This window comes from Pseudopipra pipra, chromosome Z, assembly GCF_036250125.1.
Source record: "Pseudopipra pipra isolate bDixPip1 chromosome Z, bDixPip1.hap1, whole genome shotgun sequence".
NCBI classification, from domain to species: Eukaryota; Metazoa; Chordata; class Aves; order Passeriformes; family Pipridae; genus Pseudopipra; species Pseudopipra pipra.
The window spans coordinates 56,804,529-56,828,406 of NC_087581.1; the positions used below are offsets into that span (position 1 = coordinate 56,804,529).

General features: G+C 38.6%; 1 protein-coding gene across 7 annotated transcripts in view; it reads left to right on the plus strand.

Moving 5' to 3' along the window:
* Positions 1 to 3,605: 3,605 nt before the first annotated feature.
* The window catches only part of DMXL1 (Dmx like 1), an 82,413-nt gene continuing 62,140 nt past the window's right edge, over positions 3,606 to 23,878 (plus strand). For 4 of the 7 annotated variants that reach the window (XM_064642613.1, XM_064642614.1, XM_064642615.1 and 1 more), the window contains exons 1-6: positions 3,608 to 3,756; positions 13,516 to 13,641; positions 18,126 to 18,203; positions 20,207 to 20,285; positions 20,767 to 20,899; positions 23,519 to 23,585. In XM_064642613.1, coding sequence (XP_064498683.1) covers positions 3,670 to 3,756; positions 13,516 to 13,641; positions 18,126 to 18,203; positions 20,207 to 20,285; positions 20,767 to 20,899; positions 23,519 to 23,585 — 570 coding nt within the window. In that variant the 5' untranslated portion in view covers positions 3,608 to 3,669. Of the gene's footprint in view, positions 3,757 to 13,515; positions 13,642 to 18,125; positions 18,204 to 20,206; positions 20,286 to 20,766; positions 20,900 to 23,518; positions 23,586 to 23,878 lie in introns of all 7 variants that reach the window. The other 3 variants (XM_064642618.1, XM_064642617.1, XM_064642616.1) reach the window with 3 other exon arrangements.

A 23,878-nucleotide genomic window follows, 5' to 3' on the forward strand; every position in this document is an offset into this window, starting at 1 on the left:
TTTGGTTATTCAGAAACCAAAGAAACCCCGCAGAACGATCAAAGACAACAAAGACAAGGTCAAAGAGTATATGAGGTGGGTTATTGCTGGCTGCAGTGCACTGTTTTTTTAAGGAAAAAAAAGATAAAATATATCAAGAAAAGGTATGTTACCTTCTGATAGCTCATTATTAAGAAATAAGGGAAGAAGAAGAAGATTTTCTAGCAGTGTAGATAAACTCTAAACATGCTGCTTAAAATGCCAGCTTCTTTCAAAGCTGCCTGTATATCACTGACATAAGAAACCTTGCTGTTGTTAATGAGTGACTCACAGATGTTTATTGCACAGAAAGAACAGAAAGCATGTCATTGTAATTCTGAAAGTGAAATAATTTACATATATACGTCAATTTTCTACTGAATTACACTGAAGAATATTGTTAATATGGATTTGCTTTGCAGATGTGCAATTTCGAATTTAGAAGAGACTTGTGGGAGTATATTTAAAATTGTCATTTGGACTTTCTTCAGATACTGTTAGGGAAATACAAGCAGGATTTATTAATGAAAAGTGTGTATGCATATACTTGGTATTGCTTTATGAAGCATTCAAAGACCTCAGTGTTATTGAAAAACTAACACTTTGCTCAATAATCAAAAAGCAATAAATTGTTTATTTCTAAGCCCTTCTGTGCATGCACAAACACTGTAATTCTGTCAGGCTTTCAGAACAGCCACAGCCACTGTATGTTAAAATACTGGATAGTGACAGCCTTTTCTATGTTTTGCTCTTCTGATACTGGGAATATTTTGCATAGTGCCCCTTAAGAAAAACAAAGGCAAGGGCTGAGTGAGCATGCTCAGGAGTTGTGAATGACAGGAGTCATCAGCTTGTGACAAGAGCTGCAGTTCCTGGAAGACTCAAAGAAAGAAGATTTACTGAGGTTAGGGGAAAAAACAATGAAAAGGAGCTTGTGACAGAATTTTGTAATCCTGTAGGTAAATTCAATGCCTATTCCATTTTTTAGACTCTTCTGGGTGAAAGGTGAAACAAAGGTCTTTTTAAAAGAAAAAAATATTTACTGAGAAGGTGAGAAAATATGCAAAATTAACAAAAACCACAGAAAACGCTTTTGTAGCAACTATTAGCTTGTTGAGCCTTTTTTTTTTACCTTCCAGAAATTGTCAAGTTTTCAAATTCTGAGCAAACCAACCTCTGTGTTTTTCTCAACAAGATGATGTATAAATACACTTATAGTTTTACTGAATCATTTTAAGTTTTTCTTTTCAAATGCCAGTATCCAACAGTGCATTCGCTTTGACATTAAAATAAAATATACAGTACATAATTTGTCTGCAGCTGAATTCACAGATGTTGTACAGAAGTGAGAAAGGGCATCAAACTGAAGGACATGTGCCCAAGTCCCACTGCTGGGGGCTGTCCTTGCCATTCTCCGAGCTGAGAAGTAGGAGAGGCCCAGCAGCAGTGTCAAGAACCAGCAGTGAGGTGAAGTGTGAGATCTCCTGCGCTGACAGTGCACTGCTGACAGCAGATGTGGGAAGGGAAAGGTAGTGCCCCATTCTTGTGGGGCTGGGAGCCAGGATATGGATATATGTGCCTGACAGGTCATTACATGGGCTTTCCCTCTATCCACAGAGGAGAAAACAGAAGATAATGTCTTTTCTGTTATGAAGTAAGCCAAACATATTAATCTGAGTAGTCACAAAGACCAAATCCACTTAAGAAGGAAATGAGAAGTTCTGTATTTTCTTAGCATATCAGCGTGTTAGGGTGTGACAGTTGTAAACATGTCATATTGTGTTGTACTTAGATATAGATTAAAAAGCAGTTATGAACTGCAGAGTAAAACTCTTCCTTTCATTATTTTAGTTGGTGTCCTGAGTTTCCCTTTTTCCTGAATTCTTCATCTTCCTCATACAGAGGTCTGGGATGGCTGTCTCCTGTTACCCTACTCTCTCATCATACTGCAAATCCTATGTGCTTTACAGCTGTGGATTGAATAAGGCTTGAAAAACCAATCCAGTTCTGCAGCATCTCTGACCTCTTCTGTCCAGTGTGTTCCACATCAGTCATTGTGAGAAGTCCCAGCTAGCTGCAACTGTGAACAGAGCAGTTCACAGTCTGAGCCCAGAAGTAGCTGGTTGTGCTGAAAATGGCAAATAAGGGCCTCTCACTGTTTCGGTCACAATTCACTTTCTTGCCTAGAACCCAATGAACAGAATTTCTGTTAACTTAAAAATCCACTAAGGTTGCTTTATGAGATTCTACAGCTGGCAGAAGAATAAAATCACTTATCAGTGATCAGAACTCCTAGTAAGGGTAAGATTACTATTCATTGATAGGATAATTGGATAAGCTTTTTTATCCTTTGCCAAACAAAAGTGATTATGGTGATAGCAGTTTATAACTACCATGAGAAAACCATGGCTCTTTGAAGGAACACTGATATGCATAGATTGCCAAACTTGATGGATTTTTTCTCCTATCAGGAGATTTTAAAAAATATAAGAAATCTTTATTTTATTTGCATTAATTATTGCAGCAAATTGTGTTATGGTGAGATGCTTTTCATTCTGCTTTTCAAAGGATGCAAGGCTTATATTTACTAAAATGACCTGTAAGACATAGTGCCCAAAACGGTATGAAATTGACCTTGCTTCAGAGACTGAAAAAGTTACAAAAGAAAAAAAGGCATTGCCATGTACAGATACATAGTATCATCTTATAAGTAGCGTGGGATGTGGTACACAAAGTTATGCCTAACATTGTGAAATTATTTTAATTATGTATAATTTCTTGAAACAGTTGGTGGGCAGAAAGATGCTCTAACAGTTGATGAATTAAAATTTTACTTGAGCGCTGTAATTTACAAGGGAAAACATTAGTGATGCTGGAGTCCCTAGGAGAAATTTACGGAATCCTAAAAACTAGTTACGGTGGAAAAAATATATTACAAAGTGCTTTCAGTGTAGGAGAAAGAATGGCCATGCTGTGTCACGATGGCGAGACACTGTCAGTCCATTTGGTGGCGAAGCCCTACTGAAATGGTGAGGCGGACTGAAGAGCCTCCCGCCATCCCGTCGTGGAGGTCAGGCTGCCTGGTGCTCTCGGGCCCGACTTGACCTTTCCTCGTCTCGTTGAGCCAAACTGGCCTCCACCAAACCCGCTCTTAAACTGCACGTAAAGCAGCGCCCGTCCTGCCCTGCACCCTTTTCCTCTCATTTTATGAGGACAGCGAAAAGCCCGGTTGCCTACAGGTGATTTGATGTTCAAGCGAGCCTCGGGGGACCAAGCGTCCCGTTGCCACGTGCTTCCCATTGTCGCCGCCGCCGAGGAAGCTGCGGCTGAGCCCCTGCGCGGGGGCTGGAAGGGGCTGCGCTCGGGGTCACCGCTGCCGGTGAGTCCGCTCCGTCACCCACCCCCTGGCTCTGGCGCGTCGGTCCCCTCGCAGGGCCTCGGCCGCAGCGCTTTCCACAGCTATTTTGACAGGAAAGTCAAGTTATTTTAGCAGGGAAGTCAAGTTCCGCCCTCGCACACAGCGCCCTCAGCCCGCCCCAGGCACCGCGGCGCGGCCGGGCATGCGCGGCCCCCGCCCCGCCGCTGGGACGCGCCGCCTCCGCCGGGCGCGGGGGGACGAGCGGCGGTGGGCGAGCGGCCGCGCCCTCCGCCATGAACCTGCACCAGGTGCTGACGGGCGCCGTGAACCCCGGCGATAGCTGCTTCTCCGTGGGCAGCCTGCGCGAGCAGCCCTTCACGGTGAGTGTCCCCCCCGCCGCGGCCGCGGCGCCTCCGCGGGGCCCGCGCTGCCCGGCGCCCAAAGCGGCTGCGTCAGGCGCGGGGCCGCGGCCGGCCCGGGGCGCGGGGCGAGCCGCGGGGGCGCGTCCGCCAGCGGCGGCACCGCCGGGGGGACCTGTGGGTCGCGGGCCCGGCGGTGGCGGAGACCCGCAGAACTTGCCCGGAGGGGCGGCCCCGGCTTGGCGCTGCCGGCCCGGTGCCGGGCAGGGCGCGGAGCCCGCGGGGCGGGCGGGCGGGCACGTGTGGCTCGCAGGGGCTTTGGGGACGCGGCGATGTGGTGGTGGCTCTGATAAAAGATTACATAAACGGCGGCCGGGACGTGCGGCTCTCGGTGCAAGGGAGTGTCGGCGCTGGCGAACAGGGTAGGGGGTTGAAATCTTCACTGCGCATAGTTGGGGACGGTGTTGGAGTACCCTGCCGTGGTGGTAAGATTTTCAAAGCATATTTGGTCTCCCTGTCGATGTTTGTGCTTAGAGTGGAAGGAGAACACTTGCAGTACGTGGTAAAGGCCAAATGCTTTATTAATGTGTGTTTTCTTCCCTTTCACTTTTGTTTTGTAAACAGAGTTATGTTGTTGTGTTGTTCTTCCTACCCTCCCTCTGTGTGAGCCCGAAGAGGAATAAAATAAGATGCAGCAAAAGTTTCTCAGGGCACCACGTTTTGAGTGCTTTTAGCCTTACCTTTTATGGCCGCCCCCACCTTCAGCATGGCGTGGTTTTCAGTTTGATAGGGGAATGATAGCTAGAAATGCAAGAATTAAGAAACTTACGGTTTGCTGTCTGTCTGGAATGTGCAGTTAAATTCATCTGGCTACTTGTGGCTTCGCTCTCAGGCACTGGGGCGAGGAGATGCCTTCCCACGGTTAGGCTGACAGTGAGAGTTCCTCTGTCTGCAGCATTGTCCGGCGATGTGCTTGCTTCCAAAAAAGTGGATCCTATAAATAAGTTCATGTTGGAGGATTTCTTAAACTACAGCAGTTGGGACTTCGTATGCCAACTGTGCCAAACTTTCTGGTTTTACATATCCAGAAATTTCATCAAAGACCCAGCGAAGGTGGTGGGACACTGTTTCGTGAGAGACAAGGAGGTCTACTTTGCAGTGAAATGCTAGTAGGCTTTCAAAGTATGTTCTCATAAGTTTCCCATTTTGGTTTCATTCTTTTTTGAGGGAAATAATTCGAATCATTACTGTCACTGAATTCACTTTCTACCTACTACAGCCCAACTTATCAAAAGTGTTGGAGTTCCCCAGTGGGTAAGAAGAGTAGGAATCTCTTCTCGAGGAGAAAGGCATGACTGGGAAGTGCAGTTTTCAGTATCTGTTAGTGTGGTCTTTTTTTTTTTTTTACAAGAACTATTTTCACATAAATACAGTAACAGTGTTTATTAATGTGTAATAATAATGTTTCCCATAGGCTCATTCATCTTCCTTAGTTTGTCCTTTTCCCCAGAAGGTTATTAATGGATTTCTTTTCCTCAGATTTAAAACTGCTAACAGAAATATCCTTGAGTGCTTCAGGGCTGTTTTTGTTGTTGTTACTCATTCTGTACTGCCGTTTTAAGTTAATAAGATTGCTGAGAAGGATTAAGTGAAAGGTACTGAAGCTAATTTCTGCATTTTTGGGAAGAAATGATGGACTAAACCTTTTAAAAAAATCCAAGAAAAAAAATTTGACAGTTGTTTTTCCATGTCTGAAATTATGATATAAGCATTAATTAGTATAAATACTGTTGAGTTATATTTTAGAAAAAAATCCAAACATGTCTGACTTCTGTGCTTCATGTTAAGCTTCTATGCTTCCAGTTTTCATGGCTGAGAACTCATGAGAGTTGATATTTCAGGGTAATGTACAAGTGGGGCAAGTTATCTTTGTTCAACAGGAGAACTTGGTCTGTAATATTTTGATTTTTTAATTTAGTATACACTATGCTTCATAATATTTTCTGATGCGCAGCACTGAATATTTGAAGCAAAATACTTAAGATATGACAGTTTTAAGCTAAAAATATCAGATTCTTCTCTTGACCTCTGAAAAACTAGAAGCAAAACTAGTAAAAAAATGCCTGTACCCGCTGAATTGTATGCACCTTTTTGAATATGTTCAGTTGTTTTAAGAAGGTGTTTGAGATACTTGTTCTAGGGGTGTATTTGTTCTAATGCTGTATATGTTTGTTGTTCTGACCTTGGATTTTTAGGATGTGAAGTGTAAAGTGGAGCATGACCTTCCTTGGAGAGAACACTTGATAAGGAGTCTTTAGCCCATCTTTTATTTATATATAGAAAAAGGCTCATAATCATCAAGTTATTATAAGCATGCTTGTTGTTTATCTGTGGGGAGCAGGCAGTAGTAACACATGACACACTAAATGAATGAGACCTTGGCCCTCAGATGTCAGAATTTAACTGTTTATTCTTTATGTACTCCCCCTGAGATAGAAATTGTTTTATTTTCCATGTAATTGTCCATGGTGGAAGACATCCTTCGTTTATTCATTTCAGAGCTGAAATATTAGAATAAAAGTTTAAAAAGTTCGTGTAGTTCATCAAATAGGATTCCTCTGAACTAGTTATTGCTGAAGTTGTCTTTAAATTATTGGGTGACCCGCACTTTTGTGATTGGTTGGCTTTGTGCATTTTTACTTGTTCAGTTCTGATTCTGTAATATTTCTTCTGGTTTTTCTTTTTGTTCTTTTTCCAAGTTGCAGAAGATGGGGGAGCAAAATGACTGTGAGCAATAGCAACTTTACAAGTACAAGTCCTAAGAGTGATAAGGAAAGTGACAAAAGAGCAATTGTTTGTAAGGGTAAAAATTTGTGAAAGAAAGATTAATTACATGGATTATTTTAATGGGACCAAAATATTTTCTTGACACATTTCCTCTCTCTGTGAGATTAAATTCATTCTGGACTTGAGACTTGGTTTGTACGATAGATAAAACTGAATTTAACATTTGAAGTTGAAAAGCACTTGAAAATTTCAGGGGGGGGGGAGTGTGGCATTGATAGCTTCATCAACACCACATCAAGATAGCTTGGTCAAGACTGAGTTTTTCAAAGGTATAAAGATTTCCCACTTTGCAGACTTTTTTGATAAACAAAAGTAGATTTTGTGACTCGATGAAATTGTTACTTGTCTGTCTAGAAAATACTTAATACTTGTATTTAGAATTCTGCAGATATCTGTAGTCCAGAAAATTAACTGAGTGATTGTAAGACTCAAGCAAGGAATTACACTGTTTACACTTGCTTCTTGATTGAGATTTAGTGAAGGGAAGGAAACCTTTTTGAGACTTTTTTTTTTAAAAATAATGTCCAGTTAAGCTGTTATGGATTTGCAAAATTTACTGTCTTCTTAACTGAATTAATCTAAAAAAAAAAAGGGGGGGGGATAAAATTTTACACATCAGTGAAAAGTGGAGTTTCAGTGAGACATGATTGTAAGTGCATGGCCAATAAATTTGCTACTTATATATACTATAATAAAGTATTGCTAGCTTAGAAAGTTGGGGTTTTTCCAAACATGATGAAGGAGTAGTTCTTAAAATTTAATTAAGCATCTTAACAAAAGAATTTATTTTAAATAAGATTTTAAAATTGAACACTTAGACTAATGTAAGTTGTGATGCAAAAATGAGGATGGAGAGAGACCACACCAAAAAGAATAGAATAATTCACGATGGCTGTGCTTTTTGATTTTGACCATTCTGTGCAAAGGAAAAAAATACAGCCATTGTCACAGTATTGCCTCTTCATAGATTTATTTGCCTTTAATTTTTGTCCTGACTTCTGCTGAGTTGTGCATTATATTTGTAATCTGTATGTTCATCCCCTGTGTATTTGCCTGGGTTTATATATATGTATTACTTTATAAATATGTATGTGTGCACACACATACTGCTGCATTCACCCATGGATAATAGCTGGCAATTAGGTGTACTTGTGCCCTTCCTGTAGATGTAGGTTAAATAAAGCTTGCACAAGTTGTGCAAGGTAATGTGTCAGTCCTTATGTAGCTGTAGCAGAAACTACAGCAAAAATATATCAAGAAGGTTGAGTGTAAGGGAAATAATTGCTTTAGAGATGCTGTGCCATGTCAAGACCCGTGGTTATTTGCTTTCCTTCTGTTGAGAGTTCCCAGTACCAGTCTTGGATTTTGAGTTGTGTATATCAGGCTTTCATTTTAGAAAGAAATCAGAATAGTTCATATAATTGTCTATAGTATTGTCTGTTAAAACTCAGTGCTTTTAAACCACTGTTATTGTCAAAATATCTGTTAATCTTCTTCTAAGAGGTATTAATTTAGAAATAAGAGCTGACATTGGATTAAAAGAATGCGTAGAATTTGTGTGAAAACCCAGTACTGCAATGCAAAATCACATTTATATTCACAGGCCTGAAACATCTTTCACTCCCTTATTTCAGGCTTGTTTTGTTATGTCAGCAGAGAGATCCATGGTCATGCAGCTTGAACTAGTTCTATCTTGTTTATTTGTGTAACAGAAGAACAAAGCATTGTTTAATAAACATTCCAAGAACATGATAATATCACATTATCTGCTTGTCTCATTGTGCAAAGACAACTTTCTTGTAAATGTTCTAGGGCGTTCTTAAGGTGAAAGGCTTTTATGGTTTGCCAGCATTAGACATAGAGGCTCTGCTTGTTTTGAAAAGTCATCTTGAAGTTTTTATATTATTATTATTATTTTTTAAAATACATATTTGAGAACTCTTTCCTTGTTCAACTATATGGCTGCTTTTTGTGCTCCACCCCTGCCACCAAGGGCCAAGTAATGTACACAAAAGTATGTATAAAATAAATTCTTATACTCTAAGATTGCTTCTTGCCCCATGCATAATGGAAGACTAGAATTGCCTCTTTTCTCAGTTCCATAGCTTATAGAAAAACATTAGCTTCTGTCAAAATGAAAATGAGTGACGTGAGCTGTCGTGGATAACTCTTGCTGTAAAAATTAGATAAAGTGACTGGTAGGCAGAATTCATTTTTGTTATCTCAGAGATAACAAATAAGGAAGTTATTTCTTACTCCTGAGTACAGTCTTTCATTATATATTAAGTTAATATGACCCATACAATTTCTGCAGTGAAAAAAAAAAAAGGAGTAGAATTAGCCCAGTAGTTAATTTTGTGGACTTGCTTTGGAGAAATGTCTTTATGGCATACTACTGCTTGGAAACCTCATTAGAGCTGCAGTCTGAGATCCAGTGAATGTGTAAGAGGATCTGACATCTCTGCACAGGTACAGTCTAATAGTTGAGTTGCAGAGGGGACAGCAAAGAACCAAAGCAAGGACACCTTGGAAGGAGGGGAGATGCTCAAGCTTCCCTCCTAAAGTGTCTGGTCAGTGTGAGATATAATGGGAATGGTGGGCAGCAGTAGGAAAGGGAGCCCGTTGCAGTTTCATTTGCCAGACAACTGAGTCACCTTCTTATTCAGACACTTTTTTAAATTGTAGTATGTAACTTCCTTATTCTCTGCATCTTTTACCTTTTGTCTTTGAAATTGTGGTTCTCCTGCAGGCAAACATTAACTAAACATCAAAAATAACCTCCAACTTATCATCCTTCTGCTTGGCTGTAGTTATATTTGGAAGCTCTTTGAAAAGGCCTTTTTTTTTTCTTTCTATCTCTTTGAGAACAAATCAGCTCTACAGGCTTAGGAACTAGTCAGTGATTCTGCAGCTTATTGGGCATTGGGAAACCAATGTGACCAAGAATTATCTAATCCCTCTGAACAGACTGATGTCAGAAGTGATTCTTTTTTTTCCCTAAAATATCAAATTTTTTAGATAATATGGAGAAATACCAGAACATAAGGGTCAATGATTGTATTTTTCTTCCAGAAATAAGATTTTGAAGGGACACTCCTCTCACCCCCACCTTCTTACAAGTGAACTTAAAATAAATTGTTAGAACTGAGAACTACTAGGATGAGAATGTACTCCCTGACTTTTCATCAGAAAGTTCATCCCCAATTTGACAAACTTTTTTTTTTCTAAACACACAGCATATGAATTTGGGTGAGAAATTACTATTAAATATAAAATAATAGCAATGGTTCAACATAGAAAAAGAGAGGGGGAGCCATAGCTCTTGATTTGTGTTCATGAGGGGAACATTTTCAAGCAACGGCAGGTCTAGAATACGTCTTGCATACCTCTTTAAGCTACTGTTGTCCATCACAGCCCGATTTAGCAGGACCTAGCCTGGGTTCTGAACTTTGGGCAGCACAATATGAGAAGGTTATAAAGCTATTAAAGTCCAGAGGAGGACTACGAAGATGGTGAAAGGTCTAGAGGATTGGCTATGTGAGGATTGGCTGAAGTCACTTGTTTTTTCAGTCTGGAGAGGAGGAGACTGAGGGGAGACCTCACTGCAGTCTACAGCTTCCTTGTGAAGGGAAGAGGAGGGGCAGGGACTGATCTCTTCTGTGGGGTGACCAGTGACAGCACCCAAAGAAATGGCAGGAAGCTGTGTCAGGGGGGTGTTGGGTTGGATAGTAGGAACAGATTCTTTACCCGGAGGGTGGTTGGGCATTGGAACAGGCTCCCCAGAGAAGCAGTCACTAGGCCTGACAGAGTTCAAGAAGCATTTGGACAACACTCTCTGGCACATGGTGTGACCCTTGATGAGGGATCTGTGCAGGGCCAGAAGTTGGACTTCGATGGTTCTTATGGGTCCCTTCCAACTCCGCATATATTCTACCATACTGTTTTAAGTCCTTGTTCCTGATACGCTGATGAACATACCAGTTCCTCAAGACTCCACAGTGTTTCTCACTGTTACTGTAGCATTCTTTCAGTGCAAAATGCTAAGTGTACTCAGGACTATTTTTATATGTTAAAACTGATTGAGTTCTTGATCCCCTTAAAATGGTTAGTTTATGAATTTTAAGATTGCTGTTAGTGGTGTGTGTTACTGTAAGACCCAACTGCAAGGTAGTGCACCTGGTTTGGGGCAACCCCCAGTATCAATACAGGCTTAAGGGTGAACAGGTCGAGAGCAGCCCTGCCGAGAAGGACTTAGGGGTGCTGCTGGAAGAGATGCTGGATATGACCCTGCAACATTCATTTGCAGCTCAGAAAGCCAGCTGTGTCCTGGGCTGCATCAAAAGCGGTGTGGCCAGCAGGGCAGTGGAGGTGATTCTGCCCCTCTACTCTGCTCTGGTGAGACCCCACTGGAATCCTGTGTTCAGTTCTGGGGTCCCCAGTACAGGAAGGACGTTGACCTCTCCAAGCAAGTCCAGAGGAGGAACACTTAAGATGACTACAGGGATGGAGCACCTCTTCTATGAGGAAAGACTAAAAGAATTGGGATTGTTCAGCTTCAGAGTGACCTTATTGCAAGTGACCTTCCAGTTCCTGAAGGGAGCCTACAAGAAAGATGGAGAGAGGCTATTTTTACAAGGACATGTAGTGACAGGATAAGGGGGAATGACTTCAGACTAAAAGAGAGAAGGTTTAGGTTAGATGTTAAGAAGAAATTCTTTGCTGTGAGGGTGGTGCAGCATTAAAACAAGTTGTCCAGAGAAGCTGTGGATGCCAGTCCCTGGAAGTGTTCAAGACCTTTTTGGGCGGAGCTCTGAATAACCTGGTGTAGTGAAAGATATTCCTGCCTGTGCAAGGGGGGTTGGAACTAGATGATCTTTAAGGTCCCTTCCAACCCAAAACATTCTGTGTTTCTATTCAGTGATTGTGGTGGTGTGACACTGTGTGATTTCAGGCTTGCCTCTGAAGTTAGAAATGGAGAGAATCAGATGTGAGAAGTATAGTAAGTCTGTGAAGTTCTGATGAGGCCTAGAGGGGCATACAGCAGAGCAGGTGGGCTTCATACAGTCTTTGACACTTCTGTCTTTTATATACATTTTTAATAAAGCCATGTCTATGTTTCTATGTCATATCTTTACAGTGAAACACTTTTTTTTAATAGTATTTGTTTTCCTTAAAATTGCTTCCATACAGAATGCTAAATTCAACAAAATGGCTTAGGGAAAATTTGTTTATATGGTAATTCTGAATAACTTTTTTCTGGTGAACTATGGACTTAACCAGTGAGTCACCAGGTAAGATGTTTTTTTACTGAAGAAAAAAAAATGTTCTGTGATGAGCAGATCCAAAATTCATGCCATCACAATATGAAAGTGATCACTTTAACATTTGAATGAAAATTGCTACTAAATTTTCCCTTTCAGAGTGAGTTTTTAATTAGACTGCTTTGGAATCCGCAGTTTAGTATGTCCATTTGTAATAAATGCTGCTCTTTCGACAGGAGGAATTATACTGCTTGAACCTCTTCTTGAAATTGAAGAGGGGACAGGACAGGAAGGGGCTCAAAAACCTGACCAATAATAAGTGATCATAAATAAATATATAGTTGTATTTAGTCTACAGAATTACAGACAGCATTTTCAGTTATCAGGTTATATAAAGGGTGCCTGGTATTCTGCTTATTGCAGTGATAGCTGAATATTGGCTGAGATAGTGATCACAGTGTTCTGGGTAAGATTGTTTTGTGAAGCATCACTGCACCCTTTGTGCAGAAAAATGTCTTTGGAACAAAATCTCCATATTTTTTATTTTATTATTTATTTTAATGTTTGTAATGGTACTGTAGTCTAGGTCAGGCTTGGTAAAAGTACTCATTCATATTTCAAATTTGTAAATCTAGCATTCACTTTTTCTGCTTTTTTTCAAGTCAACAGTTTTTATTTAATATACTAGATATTAGTAGGGTTGGTTGTGATGATCATGATAATTTTTGTCAGTATCTGGAGATCTTCCTTCTCCAGAGTTTGTGAGACTGCTCTTAAATCTTTTAGCCAATTAAAATGGCATTTTTGAGCCTTTTATCATTCTCTTGTTCTCTAACAGAGCACTGTTGTTTGTGCTCTTAATTTTGTTACTGTCTTTCTAACTTTTTAATGAATGTGCATTCCTTATTCTAGACTTTCATCCTTGAATGCTGCATTCCTGTGCTAATTGGATGATTCTGCTCACTGTTGTTTCCACAAGTTTCTCCAGTGTTTAATGTTTTTCTCCATTTTAATCTGTATTTAGTTTCTAATAAAACTTCCAAGAAGACAGGAAGAAATTTTGTCTCAGACATTGCAGTACTCAATGAACTGGCTCTGTGAAGGTGTTAGAGACATTATAAATGTAAGAGAAAATAAAATTAATGCAAGTAACAGGAGACTCAAAAAGTCTGAGAGCACAGTTTTGCTTTTGTATAACTAACCTTCATTTCCATACTAAATGCTTTAAACCATTTTAGTTCTTTGATTCTATTCCCCCTTTTCAAAAGTTTCAAAAATTTTAAAATTTAAAAAGTTTCTGTCTCCAATGTAAGAAATATATTACTTTTTCCTACTTTGCAAGAACTTCCTTTCATGCTTTTTCTTCTAGAAGTTTTCATAACTCCCATCATTTTTTTGCCTCTTCTATCTGGAACCCCTGTTTGCTTGTTATAGAAGTGTTCTGATGCACTTCTAAGCATGGAGAAAAAGTCCTTTTCCAGTACTATTGCTTGATTTTAAACTGTAGACATCTGTTATCTCTGTAAATACTTCTGTACTTCTGACGATATTGTATTTTACATGGATAGGATACATGGACCGTGCTGTTTCATTCTTCACTGATATGCTGTAAGTAGCCAAAGTTTTATTCTTGTTTCTTTTTAAAATTTATTTATTTATTTTTTTATTTTAGGCATATGCATCAGGATGTGATATTGTGGTACTAGGGACTGACTTTGAACGATTACAGATAATCCCTGGAGCAAAACATGGAAACATTCAGGTGGGATGTGTGGACTGCTCAATGCAACAGGGGAAGGTATGTAGACCAGTGTTTCTAATAGTGTTCCAGCAGTGTAATGTTAAGCACCTTCTCAGGAGTGTGGATACTTGCAAGTTAAGGCAAATACACTACAGGGAGTAGTAAAATGGCTGATTCCTTTCTGTCTTGTAGTAAGCAGCAGAATGAATGTAAAATGGATATGAGATTTTAGGAGATACGTAGGACTGCACAGAAGGCTATAGATATAGGGCTGCATAGAGGACATGGCAAGAATTTGGCTAAAAGATGACTGAGTTGGAAGCGAAGGTAGTTTATTCACTATGGCTTTGAGCTAATGGGCATGTTGTTGATGTGCTTTGGCATGTTAGTGGCTGGCAGCAGATGAGTACTTCTACAAAAATGACTTTCAGATCATCCAGAAAAATGACATCTGTTTCCAGCAATTCATAAAGGCTTAAAATTGCTATTGAATTCTTAGCTTTTCTTTTTCTTATGTAGGTAACCTTCATCAGAAATGTTGTATTTTGGGCAGTGTTGGGTTTCAAGTCCATTTAACAGAGCTCTTTCCTAATTTTTCTGTCAGAGTAAAAAAGAAATAACCAGGTAATTCTGTCTATTGGGATGTCACTGGGATTAAGTATTGACCAATTCAGTAGGAACTGGTCTGAAGTGTCTAGATAAATATTTGCTCATGTAAGAGGGGTCTTCTACCTTTTTTATTTCTTTAAGCCTGTCCTAGTAAAGAGATAATGTTAGCTTTCTTCACATTACTACAAGCCTTATGAGTTCATAAGAGCTTTGATTAAGTTCTGGTGTCCATCTTGAGGCAAGACCTCTGGTGGAAACCAGTTCATGTTTACATGTAAGTCTATGCTGATGAGTCCCCAGCCACTCCCTGTTCCTGCTTTTTAGCAATTGAGCGATGAACTCTTGCAATGGTAGTGAAGGAACACAGATGAAAACAAGGAAAATGTTCTTCTCTGTGTCTCTGGTACCCCGTAGCCATAAGGTCTGCTTGGGTTTCTCCACTGGCTGCTGTTAATTAGAAACTTAGTTTTTGAGTTCACTGGGCATATATTAAGAGATGGTGAAACACACATGCAGATCACACATCACAGTTAATCATAAAAAATATTTCTGTAAATTTGCAAGGTCATCTTGACTGCATGATATTAGTTATTTATGCATTTAAAGGACAAACTGTCCTTGAATTGTGAATTAACACATGTGAATATATCATACTATAAGGCTTACTAAGCTTCAGAATTTTTTTGTTTCCTGAGTAGACCTATGAGGTCATTGTGATTCTGCAAGTCTATATTGCTTGCTGTCAGCAAACTGGATGTATTTGCAGAGTGCTGAAATACTAGGATTGGCTGATTGGCTAGGAATTTGCTTATTGACCAGACTGATCAGTGCATTTCCAGTTCACTGTTGTAAGGTTGGAATTTTTTCTTCCACCTTCTTCATTATTACTGACACACAGATTTCTCTTTGGTTTACGAAACAAAGTGTTGGACTACTGCATCACTCTTAGCCTCCTATCTTCAGAGAAGTACTCCAGCTCTCTGACCATTTTTGTGTTCCTTTTCTGGACCTGCTTCAACTTATCCATGTATTCCTGGTGCTGGGAACGCTGTATGTGGTACTCCAGGTGGTGTCTCACTAAAGCAAGGATTATCACCTCCCTCACTCTGCTGGTCACATTATTTTGGTGCAGCCCAGGACACGATTGGCTTTCTGGGCAGCCAACCCATGTTGCCGCCTCATGTACAATTTTTTGTTCACCAGTATCCTCCGGTCCATTTCTGCATGGCTGCTCTCAATCCCTTAATTTCCCTAGTCTGTGTTGATAGTCGGTGTTGACTGACTGAGCTGCAGGACCTTGCATTTGGCCTTGTTGAGCTAGATGAGGTTCACATGGGCTCTCTCCTGAAGTCTCTCATGGTCCCTCTGGATGGCATCCCTTCCTCCAGTGTGTTTACTGCACCACACAGTTTGATGTGGTCTGCAGACTTACTGAGGGTGCACTCAGTCCTACTGTCCATGTCATTAGGAATGACTGTAATGTCCTACAACGCAGTAATGCTTCCCTGCATATCTCGTTTCTAATAGCACAACTTGGGACTACTATAGGCTTTTATTTGGTGTCTGAGTAATTATTGTTGTAGTTTGGGAAATTCTTCAACAAGTTGTTATTATTCCTTTTGGCGACATCTTCTCAGTGAGGACTAGGCCAAGTGGCTGTATGATTATGGAAGCCTATGTAAAGTTTAAGTGCGTAGCAGTTGCTCTAGACACTGTATGTTTAGTATTTTGGAATGCTAATGTTCATATGTCTTAAAAACCCACTAAACAGTAAAATATGGAAAAAGTGTCCATGTTTGCTATTGGGTGTGGAATGGAGTTATTAGAGAATAAAAGAGTAAGTAGGATAATTAAAGAGAATTAGAGAAGGGAAATATTAATCTGAGATGGAAAGTGCCTGAAGAAACTTCTTCCTTGCAAATGTGACAAAATTACTCTTGGCATTTTTGGGTCAGGCTGATGTTTAGGTTGTTAGTGTGATAGAAATTTATTTAACTATCTGCTCTTTTAATGCAGAGGGTTTCTCTTGAAGCCATGGATCTATGGATTGTAGGATTTGAATGAATCTGTACGTTGGTACAGATCATGTACATATGTATTTCACCACCCCCTCCCCCACCATGGCTGAGCTTTGCGAATGAAGATTAGGGAAAGGTCTCTACCAATGTTTGACACAAGTGCGCCGGTGGCTAAAAAGGCCAATACGAGATAGACAAGTCTGGTTGCAAAAGGCACAGCAGAAAGACTCCTTAGGTGGTAAATTCTGCAAGGCACGATTCTTTCTGCGTTGTCTTTTCTCCTCAAGGGTGATCCTGTGTGCTTTCTCAAAGGCATCAGCAGTGTTATAGATGGTGTGTCTCCAGACCTCCCAATTGCAGGCCAGAGTAGACCAGTTATGTTGATCAATATGGCCAAGGCTGAGATGTTGGTTCAGGGAGTCCTTATATCTCCTCTTTGGGGCTCCTCTCTTGCGGCAGCCAGTGGCAAGTTCGCCATAAAGCACGATCTTAGGGAGGCGGTGGTCCTTCATCCTGGAGACGTGCCCTGCCCAACACAACTGTGTTCTCAGCAACATGGCCTCAATACTTGTGACTGCTGCTTGCTCTAGAACAGATGTATTGGTCACATAATCTGACCAGTGGATGTTTAAGATTGTACGGAGGCAGCGTTGATGGAAGCGTTCTAGGAGTCACAGGTGGTGGCGGTAGATGACCCATGATTCAGATCCATATAAGAGCGTAGACATCACAATGGCTCTGTAAACACTGATCTTTGTACTTTTCTTCAAGTGTTTGTTTCACCAAACTCTTTTATGAAGCTTTCCAAAGGCACTTTATGCCTTTGCTAACCTGTTGTCTATCTCTCCGTCAATCTTACCGTCCGAGGAGATGAGGCTGCCTAGGTAATTTAATCTGTATTTAAAGGATCTGTAAATAACGATGAGTATGAAAGTTTATTACTTTTTTTTGAAAGCTTTTGTGGTTGATATATGACTCTGTTTATTGTTTTTTTAAAAAAACTAAGAATACTTTCTAAGTCTGAATTTTACACAAATAGGTAATTAACTGTTACAGCATATCATAATTGTAGATGTTCTTTTAACAGCAAGCACCACTTCAGAATGCAGGATGTCCATTATGCATGATGTATGCAAACTCCTTAATTTTTGTAAATCTGTATTTCAGGTAGTTCTAGGTAACATTTCCTTGTGACAGCTCACTCAGGCTCTCTACCTGAGGTCTTTAGCATACATTTGTCTTGTTTAGGCTCTTCCTAACAAGTCTTTTAGGCTTACTTTTGTATAGCTATCTTGTGATCAAATACTCTTAATTTTGTCCTAATGCAAGTTTGAGGTGGCTGGTAACCACTGATGAAATAAGTCTTTGAACTACCAATTAAAGCTGACCATATTGCAACTTTTTTGGAAATATTTTATGTTAGCCTTTAGTAGTAGTTCTGTTTGCAGTTCTCTGCACTGGGTGTTTTGCTTGTGTAGTTTGGGTCTTCTGAATTAACTTTTTATGAGGCAGCATATTCTAATGCTAGGGAAGTGCACAAAAGCACTGTGAAACAATATTGGTTCTGTGTCAGAGAAGGTGAACTCTGCAGACTCTTTTGAGTCTTTATGTAATTTAATATGGAAATAATATTGCTAATAATCTGGTTTTTTTTTTAAAGAAAATCTCATGTCCACCTATAGTCTCAGTAGTTCATCACAATTAATGAGTAAGGATTATATTTTTATTATCTACACCAGTTCATGATTTTAACCAGATATCCTTTTTCTGTTATCAAAAGGAAATATGGCTATGAGCTTCAAATTTGTCTACAAGGAGGGTTAAAAGTAAAATGAACCATTTGCATTTTATTCTTGTTCAATAGCTTGTTTCTTCTGTGTGTGTTTATGTACATATAAATATAAACTGCTTTAGATTGCAGCTTCTTACGGAAAGGTGATTTGTATCTTTGAGCCAGTCAGCCTCTTGAAGCAGAACAGCAGTCATCATAATGTAAGTATTGCATCACTCCTTGATTCGTTTGAGCGGTTATAAAGCCCATATCATTTTTCTGGTTTGCTTTAAAGTTGAAGATTTTTTTCAATGTCTTCTTTTAATGCTAGAAATAAATTGAGACATAAGGTGGTTCTTGGGAAGTGAAAATGGTGGGATAAGGACAGAGGCCTGTTATTTGAAATAGTTTGAAGAAAGAAGGTTTTCTATATTGCTTTGTAGTACTTATTTATGTAGCCCTGCAGCTCATAACTGAAATATTTCAGAACCCAAAAAGACATACACAGCCCTGTTCTGCAAATAGTGTAGCCATTACAATAGGAATTCCTTTTTCATGTGTTTTACAGTTGTTACTTTAACTTTTGCTTATTAAACTACATGTTTTTGGCCAAATCTATAATAGTTTCAAAAATCTATGGCTTTTTTAGAATATCTGACTGAATGCTTATATTTCAGTGTTAGAATGCTGAATAATTCAGTATTTATTCAGCATAATTCAGTGATTAACATCCAGAATCTTAGTTTCTAAATAATCATATGATTTAGAGCAAGTTATTTAGCCATGCTTCTTACATGAAGAGTAATACTCATAATGGTCAGAAGCATTAGATTCTAATTAAAGTCTGTTTGATTATATGAGAACTTTGACTTGCAGTTGCTCAAAGAGCTTCTCTCTCCCTTTTCATGGATTTGGTCTCTCCATTTGTATTAACAAATTGTTTATATGGCCATCTAGTGGACTGCCTTCTTTGTACTAACAAACTCAGTCACGTGATTCTTGGCGTAGTTGTAAGTTTGTTGTATATTATATATTAATTAAGTAGCTGGCATTGAATATATAAACATATATAATAATTTACATCACTGAAAAGCAGTGGAATAAAATAATGGTAAAATGTGAATTCCTAAGCTCATACGAACATTTTAGAATTACTGCTCTCATTTTTGGGCATTGGAACCATTGAATCCATCCTGAATGTTTTTCTAGACTGGTAAACAGTACAGTTAACTTGAAACTTCAAAGTTAGTGTAGGCAGGAGAGGAAGCACTCACCATCCATGATTTGCTTTCAAATGTGTATAATTGAAGAAATGTTCTGTTATTTCATTCTTTCGGTTAGCCTCTCTGCAATATTTTGTTCCAGGTTATTTTAAGATTGTGTCCGTCTTACATTTACCAGAATGTACAGATTCTTAAAAAAACCAAACCCAACAAAAAAACAACTAGCTTCAGAAATGTTTTGTTTAGATCCTTATTAGCAGATACTTCTTTCTGTTTTCTGCCAAACTTCGAGAGATTGAGCAGTCATATTTTAACTTTCACATCTATTTGATGTGATATTTTTGGGGTGGAGGTTGATTACTTTAAAGAAGTCTGTCTTTGAGAATTAAGAGAAAAACATGTTGGCTCTTAATATAATTTTGAGTAATGTATTCAACTTCTTCTGTAATTCAAGGCATAAAATCTTTGCAGTCTGCTATGGAAACAGACCACATAAATGTTTTGTGAATTTAATTCTCAATTTGTTCCAGTGAGTGAACTAAAAACTAAAGATAATTGACTGTCCTGTTGTATATTAAAAAAGAGGGAGAGGGGGGAGGGAAGAACAATCCTGTATGTTCTCCTAAGCTTATTGAAACCCTCTAATTCAACAATGGGATGGATGTCAAACACCAGGTGCATTTAATACATTTCATTTTTTATATATATTTTCTTTGTTCCAAAATAAAATTGCACTTCCCTACTAATGGTTATTTTATGTATGGAAGTTTTTTCAATCTATATTTTTAAAGTAGGAAGTTAGAAACTTCTATATGTATGGTCATATTAGTGAAAAACTATTTTGTTTCAAAGACAGAATGAATGAATTTTTATTAGATAAGCAGTAACGTATTTTAAACATCCTTCATAAAAGTTGGAGAATGCAGTGAAGATGTTTTATTTCTGTTATTAACAGAAGGAAGTGTTTTCATGCTCATGTTTGTGAATGCTTAAAATTTCAGGTGCTACATTATCAATGGCAGAAGAGCGCTCAGATCACACTGGAAGCCATAGTACATAATCTAACATGGGATCCCACAGGTAGGAATAGAATAAAAGAAACATCTATCTGTTTGATACTAATTTCTTATATAAGTTTTACCATTCTTCAAGGGACAAGGAAAAGATTTTTGTTTTGTCCTAGCATGATGGAGAACACCAAGTGGAGTGAAATCTACCCTTTGTCACTTATTATGGGAGAACCAAATACTAAGTGCATCTATATTGTCTGACTTGGTTGTTCTTGTCTCAGAAGTTTCTAATGTTTATAACCATGGATTAAATGGTAGTGGTTGCTGAGAAAGAGGAGTGTCTACAGTAGGTGTTTCTTTTAGGGAATTGCTAAGATGTGGTTAACTTTCACGATTTGAACTGTAGATGCTCAAATCTACCAAAAAAATCTAGAAAAGGATGTTTTGATTTACAGTTTCAGCTTTGCAAAACTTTTTTCCCTCTTTCTCTTTAAAGAAGTCTATATCTTCCTACTTTTTTGGAGTTAAATTATTATAAATATTTGTTTTAGGTACTCGCCTGTTGACTGGTTCCAGTTGTCTTCAACTTTGGTCCAATGTTCCTTTGGAAAACCCTTCTGACAATGACAGTACGGAAAGAACAGATATTGGACTTGGAGAGTGGAGATGTATCTGGCAATGCAAGTAAGAAATGCATTTAAAAACTAGTAATTCCTGTTTCCTTGCTTATTCATACCTTTCAGATAAAATATCTAATGTAGTTCAGTGAAATTATATTCCATGCTGTTATTTGATAAATGTTATTGATGTGTGATAAACTTGAATCGTGTCTGCCTTGACTATGTGATGTTTCTTTCTTCTTACAAGATCAGTTGTAATTGGTTTTGGGGTAGTTCGTGTTCTTAGGCAGTTCTTCAGTTATACTGAACACCAGTAAAATATTGAGTGGGGTAATGATGGAGGGGTATAGACAGATGCTCACAGGCCAATATGGTCAGCAAAATGTCTGCTTTATTAGAAGAATGACACCTTATATACTGCTTATGACACTCAGTTCTTGTTCACACTACGTTGGATACATAAGGAAAACACACTTTGTTGTCCACTGCTAATTGGATCACAACAGGTGGTCATAGGAGATGAGAAAACTTGTTCACCTGCCAAAACTCCTCCTTGGCATTTGGCAAAAAGCCACCTTTGTTCTAACTTCAGCTCCCGCAGCCATTTTAACTAACTGTTCACACCCAAATATGCTAAAGCAAGAGTCACGGAAATGCAAGGGAAATTGTTCACACAATCTCAATATACCAACGGGGGGGCTACTATTTAAACTATCCCAGTAGACACTGTTCCTTGTACAAGAAGTAAGGTGAAAGCTGCCCAATTGAAAATTATTGTACTTGCAGGACTGATGACAATAAGCTTTCTTCTGTGTTCTGTGTAACATCTCCCTCCTTTCACACACCTTTTACTGTTTCTGTGTTCTGGATATTTGGAACAGTCATGCCAAGGTTGATACATTCTGGTTTACTGTGTCTCTGAATGCTCTTCTTGTATTCATGTTGATTTTAATATTTGTGTCTGTGTATTGGTAGAACAGTTTTAGTTTAGTGCTTCAGTTTATAAGATAGTTTAAATGACTGTCCTTCCTGCTATAGGAAGACTTTTCTAGTATCTTGGGTGCACTATTTGCTTGGAAGCACTGTTCACTTGGCAGTCTCCTAAATAAGTTTCCCAAAGTGGCTGGCTGGACAGGCTCACCTGAGGTTATGCTTCATGAAGCTTTTAGCATTGCTTGGGCAGTTCTCTGGATGAACCAGAACATCTTTTTTTTAATCCTTCAGTTGTTTCTTTTTCTCTGTAGTTGAACTTTTATCAAGGATGTGTTTAAAATCCCAAGATCATCCAAATGACAAGTGAAAAATTTCTCTTTGCATACAATGAACTTTCTAAATATAAGAGGTTGAAGATTTACTCTGTTTATTGTGACACCTTTGGTTGCTCATCTCTCATCCTAATGAGGGGAGTAGTCAGCCTGCAGATGGAATGGCGCGGGGTATGGCTTTAGAATCTGGGGTTGTGGTACCAGTAGTCAAGATCATACAGGTAGTGCTTTTCCTCTGTCTCTTCTATAATATGTTTTGCATTTTTGTCAGGTATAAAGACTTACAGAAGTCATCTTAGCTCTCCACCTGTTTTCCTCTTTAAAACTTTTTGTTCAAGACGGAACTAAGTGTTTTCTTCTTTGAACTAGTAGGTCCTCGGAAGGGTCAACATAACTTGCTTTCTCTGTTCACCTTTTATGCCTGTATGTTTTCTGGCATTTTTACTGCAGTTAGATTTAGAATAGGTTTTTCTTAAGGGGTGATTTTGTGTTACTACTCTTTGCCAGAATAATTTTTAGTGTCTGAAGGAAACATTCCCAAATGTCTTTTGTATTTGCCCCAGTAGGAGAATTTTGCTTAAACCCGAGTGGATTTCTTTGATACATGGCTCTTGTAATTGCCTTGCTGTTGTTACTGCACACAATAAATGCATCATGCTTTTGTTGACCTCTTGGTGAACTTAGTCCTTCCTGAAAATTAGGACTCAACAACTTGTTATATATATCTAATAAATTCGAGATGAAAATGTACACTGTATCTGTGCTGCACAATTAAATTCCCCTATGTTCTTGTTGCCATTAACAAGCCTGTCACTTAGGCAACAACTCAATTCTTCAAAACCTGTAAAAGGAGCTCATATATTAGTATTTCCAATTAAAGTAAAACACTACAGAAATGAACCACATAATTAGGTTTAGAATATTTTAGTGTGGCATCTTGTATTACTGTGACCATTCGTGTAAAAACTACTTTCACATACTTCTTAACTTCATTATTCTTTTTACACCTTTTTGTTTTTCTGGAGTTGTAGGAAGTATAAGAAATGGAGCTGTCTTTCAGTTAAGTTGGAAGATAATATGGGACAGCAGACATCAGTTTGAAATCCAAATGATTGCAAAATGGAAGTAGAACAGTTTAATTTGTTAACTGTTTTTCATTTATGATATTTTTGAATATTGGATACTGTATCACCCTCAGGTTTTCTGGTTTTCTTGTGTGACCACAACAATGTGTTGCACATGAGTTTACCTTCTAGTCCTTTTGGACTTTGTTAAAACTTGTCACAAGTTTTGTCACAAAACACAATATACACTTGTATTTAATAATCAAATGACTTTCCTAAATTCAAGGAGAAAAAAACTGTTTAGAATTCTAAAAAAGTTCTTAAAAATTTTTTCTTTCTGTCTTTTTTTCATAGAACTGCTTCTCAAGTTTGTTTAATGAAATTCTCACCAGATGGGGAGTTTTTTGCTACTGCTGGAAAGGTAAGCTTTTTTTTTTCCTCATGGTATTGTACCAATTCTGATAAGCTATTAAAGCAAACAAACAAAAACACATTTTTAAAAAAAAAGCACCTATTTAATTAAAGAATTATTTTTTTTCTATTTTTTGGTGTATCTGTCTATGCATCTTTAAGTTTTGGTAAGCAGGAATTTGGGAGAAAAGTAGTTTGAAGTATACAGGCAACACACCACATATTCACTGCTTACTATTTTAAAATACCCATTTTTAATTGGTACCGAATTATAAGACATCAGAAAAAAAAGAGTTGGGGAAT